Source organism: Mustela erminea, chromosome 8, assembly GCF_009829155.1.
Source record: "Mustela erminea isolate mMusErm1 chromosome 8, mMusErm1.Pri, whole genome shotgun sequence".
Classification (NCBI taxonomy): Eukaryota; Metazoa; Chordata; class Mammalia; order Carnivora; family Mustelidae; genus Mustela; species Mustela erminea.
The window spans coordinates 12,592,620-12,608,904 of NC_045621.1; the positions used below are offsets into that span (position 1 = coordinate 12,592,620).

General features: G+C 38.4%; 1 protein-coding gene across 5 annotated transcripts in view; it reads right to left on the reverse strand.

The window, feature by feature from the left end:
• Window positions 1-2,404: 2,404 nt before the first annotated feature.
• The window catches only part of ORC2 (origin recognition complex subunit 2), a 45,353-nt gene continuing 31,472 nt past the window's right edge, over window positions 2,405-16,285 (reverse strand). For all 5 annotated transcript variants that reach the window (XM_032354382.1, XM_032354385.1, XM_032354384.1 and 2 more), the window contains 8 exons: window positions 15,797-15,906; window positions 13,573-13,705; window positions 12,690-12,786; window positions 9,714-9,860; window positions 8,363-8,534; window positions 6,126-6,187; window positions 5,302-5,420; window positions 2,405-4,152 (listed from right to left, as the gene is read on the reverse strand). In XM_032354382.1, coding sequence (XP_032210273.1) covers window positions 4,066-4,152; window positions 5,302-5,420; window positions 6,126-6,187; window positions 8,363-8,534; window positions 9,714-9,860; window positions 12,690-12,786; window positions 13,573-13,705; window positions 15,797-15,906 — 927 coding nt within the window. In that variant the 3' untranslated portion in view covers window positions 2,405-4,065. The remainder of the gene's footprint in view (window positions 4,153-5,301; window positions 5,421-6,125; window positions 6,188-8,362; window positions 8,535-9,713; window positions 9,861-12,689; window positions 12,787-13,572; window positions 13,706-15,796; window positions 15,907-16,285) is intronic.

Sequence of the window (16,285 nt, forward strand, 5' to 3'; positions counted from 1 at the left end):
GATGAGGGGTGGCGGACCTCAAAAGTCGAGCCATGAGAGAGCAGACAGCTTCGAGACTCGTGATGGCATTTTCCTCAGTCATTGCTTGTGTTCTTTGTGCTGGGCCCGTGGAGATGCAGGAGTAGGACAAAAGTTTGGGTGATACCGACGAGTTTATTGTAATTACCTATGCTAAAGATACGCAGAGGGCTTATAGGGAAGGTTTCCTGGGGCCGTGGGGAGGGTAGAATTCAGTCAAGGGGTAGAGCTTGTACAAACACTAGTGTAAAGAAACAGCACAGTGCATTGAAAGAGCCCAAGTAAGTCATCCATTGTTAGGACAGAAAGCAGAGGCCGAAATGATATGGTCAGAGATGCTGCTTAATAGCTTGGGGGCAGTGATTCTTAAACCTTTTTTTCCCTTTATGGCACACTGAAGCTAAGGCATGATTTCACCTTTAACTAAAATTATTAGTCCTGAAGGTTGTGGATTAAAAATTTATGACTGGACATGTTTATTGCTAAATTGTTGGGGTTTTTTTCTTAAAGAATGCCATTGTTACCACAATTGTTAAAGTTTATTTATGGGCTTGCTAACATTTCCAAATAACTAAAAATATCCCCAATATGTCCTCTGGAGTTTTTTAAAGTATCACCAAAGATGAATTATTGTCACTTGTCAAATTTTCTGAACTGTTAACTTGAAGGTGTTGATGGTTTAGTTATATATCTCATTGCTTTTCAAACTTTAATGTGCAGAAGAATGTATGGAGATTTTTTTTTTTTTAAGATTTTACTTATTTGACAGGGAGAGAGCAGGAAAAGGAGAGGGAGAAGCAGGCTCCCCACTGAGCAAGGAGGCCGATGCAGGACTCAATCCCAGGACTACTGAGATCATGACCTGAGCTGAAGGCAGATGCTTAACCGACTGAGCCACCCAGGCGCCCAGAGACGTGGTTTACAAATGCAGACTGATTCAGAAGCTTGAGTGGGGCCCAAGCACTTCTGTGTTCCCAAGAGAATGCTGCTGCCATCAAGGACCACACGTTAGGTAGCTGAAGATCGTGACCTAAACATGTGGGCAGGCTCAATCAAGGCCAGAGTGTGCTGCTATATGCCAAGATTATTAGGAGACTGTGATAATTAGCTTTCTATTTAAACTCATATTAAAAGTCACATTTTCCTTAGCATCAGTTATTTCAAACTTATTTCCAGCGTATTAAGACTACTGTGACTTTTAATGCTATTAACAGCCCATATTTCTTCCTTCACATTCCTTACAACTCCTCTATCTGGCACAGAACCTTCTACATAGGAAGGGTTCAACAAACATGAATGAGAGTATTTTAACAGCAATTCGAAATCTCAAAAGGTAGGACTCTCCTACAGGGGTAGTCAGGTAATTATAGAAAGCCCAAGAACAAAGTCATTGGCATATACTTCTTTTTATTCCTCAGTTTTAGGAGCCACACAGTCTGTGGTAAGACAGACTCTCCTGATTTGTCATCTCTGATGGTTACTCGGTACTGAGCTGAAAGTCTTCTCACCTCCTAGAATGTAGGAAAAAAACATTTTGAACAATACTACTGGCTTCACAATGAATTAAAGGGGCAAAATCTTCTAAAGTGTTTTTTTTTTAAACTTATTTTCAGTGTAATAATATTGTTTTTGCACCACACCCAGTGCTCCATGCAATCCCTGCCCTCTCCAATACCCACTAAAGTGTGTTTTTTTTTTTTAAGATAAGCATTCTCTATTAACCATCCCCTAAACTCACTGATCTTTTATATGAATGAAGTGTTCATGTATTAAACTGACGAATATGCTAGGAAAATCTGTTTCTTAAAGTATCACAAGAGCTGATTTAGAACTCTCTGCATCGGGAATACAGTGTTATGTCAACTTCAGTAGAGGGTAAGAATGCTTGTTCTGCCTCCCCTGTGCCTTTTTTGGGCCTGTTTACTTGTCCATTTTATTAAGAGCAGCCAGAAAAATCCTTCAGGATTTCCAGGTTTGTGTTCACTCTTGTCAGAAGCAAGGAGTAGAAGTTGGGAGTCTTAGCAGTCAGGCTCTAACTGGTAAGAGTACGAGGAGCACTAATACGGAAACAAATGGAGAGTGTACAGTAATTCTGCTCAGATCTTCAGATCTGTAAGATACACTTCTAAAATTTTTGAAGGACTTAAAGATATTTTTAGTACGAGGCACCTGGGTGTCTCAGTGGGTTAAAGCCTCTGCCTCCTGCTCAGGTCATGGTCCCAGGGTCCTGGGATTGAGCCCCGCATCAGGCTCTCTGCTCAGCGGGGAGCCTGCTTCCCCCTCTCTCTGCCTGCCTCTTTGCCTGCTTGTGATCTCTGTCTGTCAAATAAATAAAATCTTAAAAAAAATATATTTGTAGTAAAAAACCAGTACTATGAAAAAATGATTCTATCCAAATTGGCTTTTTATTTATTGATAGATTGCTGATACATACTGTTTGCAGATAGTATGGACACAAAAATTATAAAAATAAACCAGTAATATTTAAGGGCAAATGCAAAATTTGCGTATTAGGTAATTAAAGATTTTATATACTTTTTTATACTATAAGTTATAAACTAGATATATTACGCAAAAAAAGCAAGGTGCAAATGAGCACATATCATATGCTACCATTTGTGTTTTTAAAAGGAGATACAGACACATACCTTCCGTGTGCATAGAATACCTCTGCAGGAGGGAGCTCCTGTCGCCAGTTGCATAAGGGACTGGATCGGTGAAGGGGAAGGAAACTCACTTTTTAGTGAATATCCTTTGGTAACAACAATTTTTACAATCAAATTCATGTACTAGTTTAAATATTTTGATTCTATGTGACTGAACCCTCACACATGGATTTAAATTCTATGCCACAAAGAGAAAGGATTTAAATTCTGAGCATTTTGGAAACAGTTTCATGAAAGGGGTTTACAGGATAAAGTAGGTACCGCCTCAGCAGTTCTCACTTGTTCATGACAGTGATATTTTAATGAAGGATTTCTTTTCCAAGTATGAAATGTTTTAGACAATATGTGAAGACTATAAGCTGACCAGTGGCCAAAGTTAGCCTTTTTCTCTTTCCTAATGAAGAAGGCTTGTGTAAATATTTAGAGGGCTTGAAATTGTTAAAGAAAAAAACTGAAATGTCTTACAATGAGTTCTGGGTCTACTTGATAGAGAAATCAAGATTAAAATCTGCCATTAATATGCTACTCACTTGTAAGTTATTGAAGAAAAATGTCAATACAAGAATAATTGAATTTTTATTTTCTGTTGTCTTAAGAACAATGACTAAACTGTAGTTCAGGACTGTGTTTCTTCTGTAGCCTGGCTTCTTTCTTGTGTCACGAAGGTGATGACACAGATGTTGGCCGTTCCAAGGATCATGATTGTTGTTCATGTGCTTTCTAAGGTGGGTAGACACCCTGTAGGCTCATTATGCTTTTCCCACTAACCCAGCTCAAGAGGGTCGTGTCCTCCTGCTCCACCCCACCAGCATGGAGTCTAAATCCAAAAAGAGAAAGCTAGATGATCACCTACTCTTCCCCAGTGTTACACACCTTTCGTTAAGCCTTTCGAGAACAGTAAGCTGATCTGCCTTCTTTACACTCATCAGCTCTGACAGAGGAGCAAGTAGATTTATGTGATGTCACTGTTTTTGTACCTCCATGCTCTGGAACAAACACATCTGCAAACAGTCCGCTCTGGGAGCGTTTAAAAGGCCCTCAAAAATTGGGAATAATATCATCTCTAGTATAAAAGAATCCAAAAACATCCAGCTCCAAATAGTCCCTGAGCACACAGTTCATTCCAGCACGAAGTCTCCAGAGAGGTAATGAATGAAAGGCACGTTTCCTCCGACTTGAGGACCGCCGCGTAGCACGAGAGACGGCGCACCAGCCGGGCTAAACCAAGGTTCTCAGCGACGACATTCCTCCCCTCCCAACTTGAAGTCTCGTACACTGGAAGGATCTAATGTGAGATGTAAACACAACACTTCAGACTAGAGGAGTGGCAGCTGGGGTACAACCCTTCCTTCCACAGAAGATTCAAGAGGAAAGGACAACTTCAAGACTCCTCTTCTTCCTTTTCCAGGAACTCCCTCAGCGTTCCACTGTCCACAGGGATTAGCAGGTACTCCACCCCGTCGGTTCCCTGAAAGTGAGGAGACCCTGGATGTTAGTCATTTGTAAAGAGGTAGAAGGTGAACCCTGTTGTAAGTTAAACAAAAAAGATGGACTTAGTATCTTATATAAATACAGAAATGTAAAGATTAAGGCAAAAGGGTATATAGGCTTATCTATCTAAATACACTGAGTTTATAGTTAAACCACTTCCTAGTGGAAAAGATTAGAGGGTTAGTAGATCTCTTTACGCTCCTGTTCCTGCTCTGCTCTTGATTTCTCTGTCCTTTTATTCAGGGATCTCCCCCTTTTAAAAAAACCCCAGGGGCACGTGGGTGGCTGAGTCAGCTAAGCATCCACCTTCTGCTCAGGTTGTAATCCCAGGGTCCTGGACGCCCCACTCTGGGAAGTCTGCTTCCCTCTGCCTCTGTCCTTCCCCTGCTCGTACTCTCTCTCAACTAAAAACTATTAAAAAAAATTTTTTTTTTTTAAAGTAATCTCCACACCAAATATGGGCTGGAACTCATGACCCTGAGCTCAAGAGTCACATGCTGCACTGATTGAGGCAGCCAGGTCCTGCCCTTCTTAAATAACCCTCACTAGCCTCTCGTTTCTATCACCCAACCTCTGCACCTTTCCAGAAGAACTGTCTGTAATTGCTGGTCTCCATTTCTTCCCCTTTCACCAACCCAGTCCAACCTAGCTACTACCACCATTATCATGTCATTAGAAGAGCTTCGGTTTGGACCACCAGAAATTCCTTACTCCTAAATCCAATACATATTTTCATCTTTTTGGCCTCTTAGCAGAACCTGTACTGCTGACTGTTCTTTCTTAAAACATGCTTCTCTTAGCTTCTATGACATCATATTCTGGTTTTCTGTATGTTAATACTTAGTGCTCCATACAGACCCAGTTAATGAATGTGGTAGAAGGAAGAGGGAAAAGGGAACAATTTCTAAGGGCCTATTACTCTGGACTAGAACCTTTGAAAGGGCTGAGTACTTTCAACTTCATCTCTTTCTGCAGACTCAGATGGCACACTGCCCAGGTGGATCCTTGTGACCCATCCGGAAGCTGCATTTTATTATCAAGGCTGAGTCAAAGGCATACTTGTCCTTAAGTAAACAAGATAGAAGGTGTTCCTAACATCTATAATGCTGTCATCGAAAACTCTCACCTTCTTTGTCCTTAAAAGCTTGTGGTCCCTAAATTCAGTTAACTGGGCCCGAAGTGTCAGATCACTATTGACCAGGAATGCCTCCCGACACTGTTGGTAAAAATCTTGAAAAGAAAATCCTAGAGAGTTCAAAAGGAGATGTGAACATAAGTTAGCACTGAAGACATAACCCCACATATCAAGGAACACAAAAAAAGAGTGCTATTGCTATAATATGTCAAAGCAGTCTGTTAAGCATTGCTTTAAAAACAAAACAAAACCTCTGGAAGAAGCAAAACTAGAGAACACTTAAGTATTAAACACTGTGGCTTACATTTTAAAGAGAACTGATTGGCTGAAAATACTCATCTGTGACCAAGTAAAACATAAATCTTGTGGGAGCTTTAAACAGCATGAATAAAGTGGACTTTTAAAGAAGGAACTACTAGTAAGTCAAGAGAGCTGTACAAATATTAAAATATTTGTCTAAATGAACACATTGTTTTTATCCAAGGGGAAGAAAATCTGCTAAGATGCCCAGCATATGAAATATATATAATTGGTAGACACATGTCCACAGTTGCCATAGGAACTTAGGAAATTTTACACAGGAACAGTAAAAATGGGCCAGACATGTCTTTCAAAGTGCCCTGGCCAGCAGCCTACTCAGCAGCGTCTCTGTGGCGTTCTTCAAAATGTGCCACATGGCAGACAAATTGATCCCAGAGCAAACCATTTATTGGCTCCTGTGAAACACTGCAGTGCTATTATTAGATTCCAGAAAAAAGGAATTTATGGGGTGAAACAAAAGTCACACACAATTTAATATCATAAATATTAGATACCAATGTAAGAAGGGTTATCCTGGTTATCCAGCTGATACTTTATCAGTAGCCTGAAAATCCCCCTAAGGGGAAAAAAAAACCAAAAAAACAATTAAAATCCAGAATGTTAACATCAAAAGAGAACAGTAAAACAGACAAAGATAATGTGAACTATTTGGTTTAAACGTTTTGTATTTTCTTCTCTTCCCTTCTCCAGGGAACATCCTATCCTGGCCTACTTAAAAAGGAGAAGCTTTTAAAAATTTCCTTTTAAGGAAAATCTCAGAATTTTTTTAAGGCTATAGGTTTTTCAAATGAGAAAATGTGGAATATATAATAAAATGTACAGAGACAAATACTAATGCCATAACCCTAAAATAACATCCACTAACATTTGATGTAGAAATCATATTTGTGTTCTATCTTTTCAAATCTTTGTGGAATGAAGTAGGGTGGAAACACATTAATTCATGCATTTATGTATAGTATACACCATTTTATATCTTACCTTCTACTTACTCATTTTCCATTATTAAAAAGTCTTCCTAAAATTTTCATATCAATTTCTACAAAGTGGAATTACAGGGCTGAAAGCATGCTACACTGAGATTTCCAGGAGTCCTTTGGTGTGGCAGAAAATTTAAACCTTTATATTTACATTTTTAAGATAATCTAAACAATAATCACTATCAGCATATTTGGATCATCTGAATGGCCACATTACAACTAGATACTGCCAGTGACTGCGCAGCTAAATGTTGGTTAAAGTTTTTGATCACATTCATACCAAGAAAAGACTACGTGATATTGGAGTTTGCAGAATGAAACAAAATTTCATAGTTTAAAAAAAAAAGCAGTGGAGGCTAGTACGCAGACATTTAGGGTATGCCAAACTACAACTACTCGCATTAGAGCAGTCAGAGTCATCTCTAATGTCGAGAGTACTCACGCTGCACGGATTCCCAACTTCGCACATAGCAGCTTGCATAGTCCGTTAGCAGTAAGCACAGTTAGGACTGAATGAGACTTTTTCTGTGCAATTCTATAGAAATTTTGATTATGCATTTAATGCACATTTCAATATTAATGCAAGGCTAATCTTCAGGTATACAAAGCAGCTATATAGAGTAAAAAAACTGATCATTAAAGTGTGAAAAGGGGACGCCTGGGTGGCTCGGTGGGTTAAAGCCTCTGCCTTCGGCTCAGGTCATGATCTCAGGGTCCTGGGATCAAGCCCCACATCGGGCTCTCTGCTCAGCGGGGAGCCTGCTTCCCCCTCTCTCTCTGCCTGCCTCTCTGCCTACTTGTAATCTCTCTCTGTGTCAAATAAATAAAATTTTTTTTAAAAATGTGAAAAATCTTGTACCATTTGACTAGAAGTGCCATTGCTCTTGGGAGGAAAAAAAAGACTTCACTAGTCTCACCTGCTTCTTTAAGAAACTTAAAATACAATAAAAATCATCGATGTTTGGATTAATTTATAGGTCTAATACATTCTAACTTGGGAGGAGTTAGTTACACTACCTTTATAATATGCAGTCCACTCATCTAAGAACACAGTATTTTTCTTCATCTTTTCAAATTTTAGTAATTCTCAACAGGGCTTGTTTTTAAACAATTCATCTTGTTAACTATTCTAGAATTCTGTGCTTGGGAGGGGAGAATCTACTACTCAAAGCCTTTTTCAACAGGTTAATTATCATGCCCTTTATGTTTTGCCAGTTTATGCTATATCCAGCTTTTCTTAACTTTTATTAATTCAGATACTCCTCTAGGTGAGGCTGCTGAAAGGGCTTCACTGGAAACATTACAGAGATGTTTAAAACCAAGAGTTTGGGAAGTCAGGCAGATTCGGATCAAAATCTCTGTGCCCTTTGCTATCTACCGTATAGTGGTGGTGAGGATCAAAGGAGTAATTTTATGTCAACGGCCCTATGTCTGTATCACAGTGTTCAATATATAATTAAAAATAACCATCAGACTGAAGTAAAACCCATCAAAATTCTTTTTCCTCCACAATGACCATGATCTTGAGATGCTCTTATTTAGAAATATAAAAACCAAGAAAAAAAATGTTGACACTACCGTTAAAGGAGTCTGCCTGTTGCATAACCCAGTACTGGCAACTATTTTTTACTCTCTTAATCCTGCAAACTAAGTAGAGACTTTAGAATTTTAGAATTGCCATTAAAACCTACTCATGAAAATCATATAATGTAGATTTTTTTAGAAAAATAAATTAGAGTTTTCATTCTTACCTTGCATTAGGGGTAAGGCTTCGTAAGACATGAATTAGGGAACTAAGTGGTAACGATCCAGATTGTTTAACCAAAAGAGAATTCTCATAGGAGGTTTCTTCAGTATAAGGACTATATGTAGTAGTTTCATACCAGAGCCAGTTATAAAGACTCTGCTTTGCATGATCCCACACTATAGCATGTGATTAAAGGAAACAGAAGTTACTAATTAGTATCATATTATCATGTTACTAGAGTCCACTCTAGGAAAGAGTTAAATAAAAAATGAACCCTGGGGGCATGGGTGCGGCTCAGTGGGTTAAGCCTCTGCCTTTAGCTCAGGTCATGATCCCAGGGTCCTGGGATCGGAGCCCCACATTGGGCTCTCTGCTCAGCAGGAAGTCTGCTTCCCCCGCTCTCTCTGCCTGCCTCTCTGCCTACTTGTGATCTCTCTCTGTCAAATAAAATCTTTAAAAAATAAAATCTTTTGGGGCGCCTGGGTGGCTCAGGTCATGATTCAGGGTCCTGGGATCGAGCTCCGCATCGGGCTCTCTGCTCAGCAGGGAGCCTGCTTCCCCCTCTCTCTCTGCCTGCCTCTCAGCCTACTTGTGATCTCTCTCTCTCTCTGTCAAATAAATAAATAAAAATCTTAAAAAAATAAAATAAAATAAAATAAAAAATAAAATCTTTTAAAAATCCTGAAAATTTTTCATTTTTGCCATTTCCCCATCCATATCAGTACCTCACAACTTAATTTCATTGTCAACCAACATATGGATTTTTATTTGTCTATTAACTACAGTTTAAAATATATTAGTGTTACCAGGGCATAGGGATTTTCACAAAGTCTCAGAATTAAATGCATAAAATAAATGTTGCAATACCACAAAGAGTAGAAAGAGACCAAAATAATAGTTGGGCTGCTTCTTCTCTTCGTGAAACTTCAGGTGTAAAACATCCCCTTTAGAATCTGAATTTTTTTCCCCAAGAATTATGTTCTGAATCAGACTGAGGACACTTTTTTACTTTTAGCAATCTGTGACCTTATGCATGCAACAAAAGAAAAAGTGTACTGAAAAACAATAAAAATGTTATGATTTACAACATTAAGAAATTTCTTAAGACTGATATCCTGAGGGACGCCTGGGTGGCTCAGTTGGTTAAGCTGCTGCCTTCAGCTCAGGTCATGATCCCAGGGTCCTGGGATCAAGCCCCACATTGGGTTCCTTGCTCAGCGGGGAGTCTGCTTCTCTCTCTACCTCTGCCTGCCACTTTGCCTGCTTGTGCTCTCTCTCTCTGACAAATAAACAAATAAAATCTAAAAAAAAAAAAAAAAATCGATATCCTGAGAAAGAAAAATGGTCATACTTACTGAGAGGGGCATTGAGGTGATCAATAGATGCTATAAGGTATATGTTACGTAAAGAGGACAACTGTCCAATAATCTGCTGGCTTTTGTCTCCTCTCAACATTTGGCTATCCAAATTGTGGATGAGAAGGAAGAGTTCCAAAGAAGAATCTAAAAGGAAAGACTACTCAATTATTATTTATAAGGAGTATTTGTAAAGTCCTTAACCACACACAATGCCTGTGTATTAAAAGATGTGTCACAGTGTACGGGACAAAGTAACTATTGCATAGAGGTATGTACTTTATTTGAGAAGATCACAGTTTCTCAAAAGAGGCAACAAGTTATTGAAGTCTTAAGGAAATTCACTGAAAATCAGTCGGGACTGAATGTTAAGTGGAATGGTTAGCACCCGAATCAGATCATCAAGCAGTTTCAGTAAGGCTCAGCAACGTGTACACGTTGCATTGCAGGGCAGGAGGGGAGAGGGGGTACACACACCCCAAAAGTTCTCTCTGTGCATTAAGAGACAGAAAACCCTGATTATCACAAAAGCCAAAGAAGACAAAAAAGGGGTGGGGGTGGAATTTAGGATACTGCTCAAGGCATCAGGAAAGTCAGAGAGGTAAAAATATGTCTTAAAGGTCAGTGAAGGCAGCACTTGGAGGATGAACTGTCGAAACCGTTAAACACTTGCAGAGACGAAGACAGAAGGAGGGTGAGCCAAGGCCACGTGTGTTTAGTAAGAAAACTACAGGTGATCTTCCAGCATACAGTTCAGGTAGCACAGAAGTAAGAAGTTAAGAAAAAAGTAGAAGCGGGATATGTCTTCAAAAAATCTGAAATCATTGAACTAGGAAAAATCAAATAGTGTGGAAGAGTAGTAGAATCAGGTAAACTTCTTCTTATGCTGGAAGAAGTCCTAAACATGTTCAAAAGCCACTGACAAGTCTCTCCAAAGTTGTTAAGAAATAGGACATAATGGAGGATGAGCCTTTTCGAGAGAGTAAATTTTTCTCTCACTGGGGCTAGAGGGACAAGAAAGACAATATAGCAACAAAGACTCTGACAACATTTTGAAAGTCAAGATGCCACCATAATCAATACTACCTAAATTATATATAAACATATTTCTATTTTAGAATTGAATTATACTTAAAGTTGATATATTTACATTTATATCATATGCATACTACCTAATTCTGAATTATGTAATTATATATTCAAATTATACATCCATATGTAAAAAACTTTTATATACCTTATATAATTATAATTTATGTAATTACAAGTATGTTTTATAGAAACAATATATAAAACAGGCATTACATATGAATAGGCACCTATTTTCATGAGCATATAAACAATATCCGTCATATCAATTATTACTTTTTCTTTCCTTTTTTAAGTAGATTCCATGCCCAGCGTGAAGCCTAATGTAGGGCTTAAACTCATCACCCTGAGATTGAGACCTGAGCTGATACCAAGAGTTAGACACTTAACTGAGCCACTTAACTGAGCCACCAGGCACCCCACTCCTTTTAATTCTTTTGTGGCTAAGTGGCAACTGTTGGACCCTAAATAATTTTATTTTTAATGTTTTGATATGCTCACACAGCCAAAACATTCACACCAAAGGAAAAACAATAATGTTTCTTTTCATTCCACAGATTTTAGTGTATGAAACTGTTCAAATGCAATGATATTTACTCCAAATAAAGAGATAAAAATGTTTCATAAAAACAGTAAACAAGGGCGCCTGGGTGGCTCAGTGGGTTAAGCCTCTGCCTTCGGCTCAGGTCATGATCTCAGGGTCCTGGGATCGAGTCCCACATCGGGCTCTCTGCTCAGCAGGGAGCCTGCTTCCTCCTCTCTCTCTCTCTGCCTGCCTCTCTGCCTACTTGTGATCTTTCTCTGTCAAATAAATAAATAAAATCTTAAAAAAAAAAAAAAGTAAACAATATAAAAATACTAAAGATGCATCTATCACCTGGGGGCATTTCACATGGACCAAGTAAAACCTGAGAACTACTCTGAAATAACAGGCTTTGGGTTATACAAACTTAGGGTAGTACAAGCAATTCTTTCCTGTTAGGTATTAGTGAAGTTCAAAGAAAAACTTCACAGAAAGGACAGATTATTTCAGAGAAACCTAATCAGCACTGAGAGAAGTAATATTATTGAAATAACCCACATTTTTGGATACAATAATACAGATATTCCTTGGTTTCAGATGGGGATATGTTCCAATAAACCCATCCTAACTTGAAAATATAAGTCAAAAATGCATTTAATACACTCAACCTACCAAACATCATAGCTTAGCCTGGCCTATCTTAACTGTACTCAGAACTCTTACGTTGGCCTACAGCTGGGCAAAAACACGAAGCCTATTTTACAATAGTGTTAAAGTCCCATGTCATTTATTGAATACTGTACTGAAATTAAAAAAGAGAATGGTTGTATGGGTACAGAATAGTTACAAGCTGGGCGCCTGGGTGGCTCAGTGGGTTAGGCCGCTGCCTTCGGCTCAGGTCATGATCTCAGGGTCCTGGAATCGAGTCCCGCATCGGGCTCTCTGCTCAGCAGGGAGCCTGCTTCCTCCTCTCTCTCTCTCTCTCTCTGTCTGCCTCTCTGCCTACTTGTAATCGCTGTCTGTCAAATAAAATAAATAAAATATTAAAAAAAAAAAAAAAGAATAGTTACAAGCTTATTGGTTATTTACTTCCATGGTCGTGTGGCTGACTGGGAGCCTTGGCTCTCTGTCACTGCCCAGCATCACAAGAAGAGTATAGTACCACATATCGCTAGCCCAGGAAAAGATCAAAATTCAAAATTGGAAGTATGCTTTCTAGTGAATGTATATTGCTTTTCCACCATCACAAAGTCAAAAAATGGTATGTCAATCCATTTTAAGTTGGGGACCATCTATCTGTACATGAATAAGCAGACGTGTACTCTTAGCTTCACCCTAAAACTAGAGCATCTACTTCATGTTACCTTCTTTAAATTTGTTTACTATCCAGTCTAGCTGATCCAATGCACTGCGGAAAGTACCCATATGATCCAGGACTTCTTCTGTTACAGAATTCAGGATCTATGTCATAAAAGTGCAAGAGGTACATCAATTACTACTTATTCTGTCATATAGGATAAATACAACTAAGAAATCAATCCTTTTTTATAAATTAAAAATGCATTTAGATTTCCCATCAAGTCTGAAAAACCACTTAAAAATCCTACTGGTGCTTAAGTATATCTAATTCATTTTTTGGCCCAAGTTATAGCTAAAACAGAACATGGGAGAACAATAAAGATGTACAGGTAAGAGGGCAGCAAAAATATCACCCCCCACCAATATGGCAAACGTTAGAATACCACAGAGCTATCAAAGAAAACAGGATACAAACATTAAAAAGGCACTTTTAAAAAGGAATACTGCACTGGTTAATATCCAGCACCAAAAGGTTTAGTTTTCAAATGATGAAGAGACACAAATGATCTATAATAAATGCATTATAAAACTAAAAACTATTACTTATATTATTACTTTCAGAGTAGCAAAGTGACAAAAAAGTATAGTAAAACTAAAGTCTTCCATAATCCTGTCTTTCAGAGAAGTACAGTTGATATTTGGTATAGGAAACAACGTAACATTCCTCTAAGACTTAATACATTTATCAGTTACAAAGTAGAAAATTCAGAGATGAGGATTCAAAGTCAGAACCCTGAGTCCAAACACATGATCTCAAGCACTATGCAATCCTACTACTGTAAAGGCTAAAAAAATTTGAACATGCCGGGAAGAGAAGCATCTCATTCATGTGGGGGTACAGACAGGCAGGGATATAATGTTGCTCCTTTTAACATTTTTGAAACTTACTGATTTCACACTTATTCCAGGAAAGAAGCCATTGATGACAACATGAATGGAATCTTGCAGCACACTGGTTCGAAACCTTTCTAGTAAATCTCTCTTAGAACCCAAACCATAAAGCACAATGTTGAACCCCAGGCTGTTAGGAAAGATAGCATTCATGACATTAAAGTTCGGTACCTCTTAATTTTTTATAATCAACTAGTTTCTTTAAGTCGATGAAGAACACGGAAAGGACTAGGGTGACTGAGTAACTACACCGATTCCCAGTTTATACACGGGAGAAGCACAGCTTTACTGTGTACACGCCACACTTCAGTTCCAGCTTCGGGAGCTTTCTTTCCAGCTCTTTATTACCTTTCAAGTGATCACTGGCTGGAGGCAAGGGAGAACAGCAGGGACAAGGCACTAACCGTTCCACAGGCTGAAGCAGAGTTTTAACTGATAGATTAAACAGGAAAGGTTAGCGGAGGCCAGGCCACAAAGGTCTTGATAAGTCAACTAAGACATTAAGTAGACTTTATTTCAAGGACAATGACCATTTAAAAGCAACTACTCAGGTGTTAACGGAAATGTTCTAAGTAGGAAAGTAGCATGATATTTTTAGGAAGACAGTGCTGGCTGAACGGGGGAATGGACAGAAGGAGAGACAGACCGCCAAAGACTATGGACTTGAATTAGGTATTACGGAGAAAAATCATAGTTGTCAGGAGCTTCACATGTCCAGTCAACAGGATTTGGAGTGGTTAGATGTGGAAAGTGATGGAAAGGGAGTATTTCAAAATAACTTTTTTTGGCATCGGCAACTACATGAATGGCGTGACATTCATTGTGCCAGGTTGCTGGGGCAGGTGGGAATGATGGGTTTAAGAGGAATTAAATTTTATGTATACTGAATTATTTACAGGACATCCACTTAGAAACCTCCAACATACACTGAGATACCTTTATCTGCTGCTGCGGAGTGATGCCCGGGCTGGGCCAGAGACACAACTATGGGAGTTTTTCACTGCGAAAAGCAACCAAAGCCAAGAGAGTCAGAAGATCCAGAACACCAAGCACTAGGGGTCAAGCTAAAGCTCCACTCCATGACTGTTCATAGAGGTCAGTCGGGAACAGTATTTGCGTGATACCCTGTGGCAACGCAGGGGAGTCTACAAATAGAAGAAAAGCAATGACCCCCACGCACAGATCAGCAAGGTAGCAGCAGCTTTAAAAAGCGGAATTCAGAGAGTTGGCAGTTCTGCTGAAGTAGCTGACTGAGGTCTAGGCTGGGAAGCGAAGCTGAACAAGTTATCAGAGCTGACCCATTAGGAGGAGGAAGTGGTCTTTGGGGGATGAGATCAGAGTGAAGCGCTACTTTACAAATCTATAACGAACAGATCTATAAACACCTACTGGGAGAAGCTGAGGACCTAGCAGGAAGACAAGCATGACCCTTTGATGTATTATTGGCAAAAGAAAACCAGGATCAATTGGGAAAATTGTGTCGATTTCTGTTTTGACTGCTCGGTGGACCTGCCTTCTTACTTATTCCAGTGACCATGTAACCGTGAGTATACATTTACAATCGCACACTTTTTAAGCACTTCCTTATACTAAGATCCTTTTTAATAAAAGTATAAAAGTAATTATAGCAAAAAAAAAGTTTTAATAATTCCTCTAGTTATTTTAATGGGAATTTAAATTTTAACGTGAAGTATGTGAAAAATGGTAAAATTGAAAAACTATTCTAAGAAACAATTTTCAAATGGTAAAGTAATGTTTATAGGACAGATATCATAAAATTCTGAAGATCTATAGTACATGAAAATAGAATGAGATCAAAATAAATAATTATATCCTTTTTAGGAACTTTGCTGTAGAAAACGACTTAAATGTAACTGATATCAATCTTGACAAATTAGATTTTCAAATACTTAGATAAGTAGTAATTAGTAATTAATAATTAGTAATTAACTCCTTAGGAATTCTAAGTTATTTTACCATTGGCTTTCGCATCTGATAAATTTAGACACATTTCTTAAAAACTAGAATTTGAGATGAGTCATATAATATAAAATTTCTACATATGAGTCATAAAATTAGGAAAAATACCCATTTTTTCAAATTTTTGTATATAAGAAGTATATCAAGTTGATTGCAAAAAGAAAATTCAATGTTAAACTGCTTTAACACAGACATATAAATATGTTCTTTTACAAGGGTATGAAATGTTGATAGTACATACCGTAACTGCAACATCCACTTATGAAATAATTGTTCATATTGTTGATTTAGTTGTTTAAGTTCAGCAGAAAAGGAAGGAGAAACTTTGCCCAATAAGTTACGCAAAGTTTGCTTTAAAAAAAAAAAGAAAATCATTCTCAAACCATAAACATCAAAAGCAGTCCAAACTAAAAATATTTCACTAGAGGTAGAGGTTGGAAGAGGCCAGTGGTAGAAATATTACTGTAATCAGGTTTCGTAATGAGTGCATTAACGGAATACACATAACATTTCAAGTATGAGTAAAGTTGTTTCCTTTAAAAAAAATTTTTTTTAGAGAGCATGAGACTGAGAGCAAGAGAGAGTGTGCACGTGAGTGCAGGGGGAGGGGCGGGGGAGAGGGAATAAGAGAATCCCAAGCAGGCCCCCCACCTAGTGCAGAGCACCGTCCAACATGGGGCTTGATCCCATGACTCTGAAATCATGACCGCAGGTAAAACCAAGAGCCAGA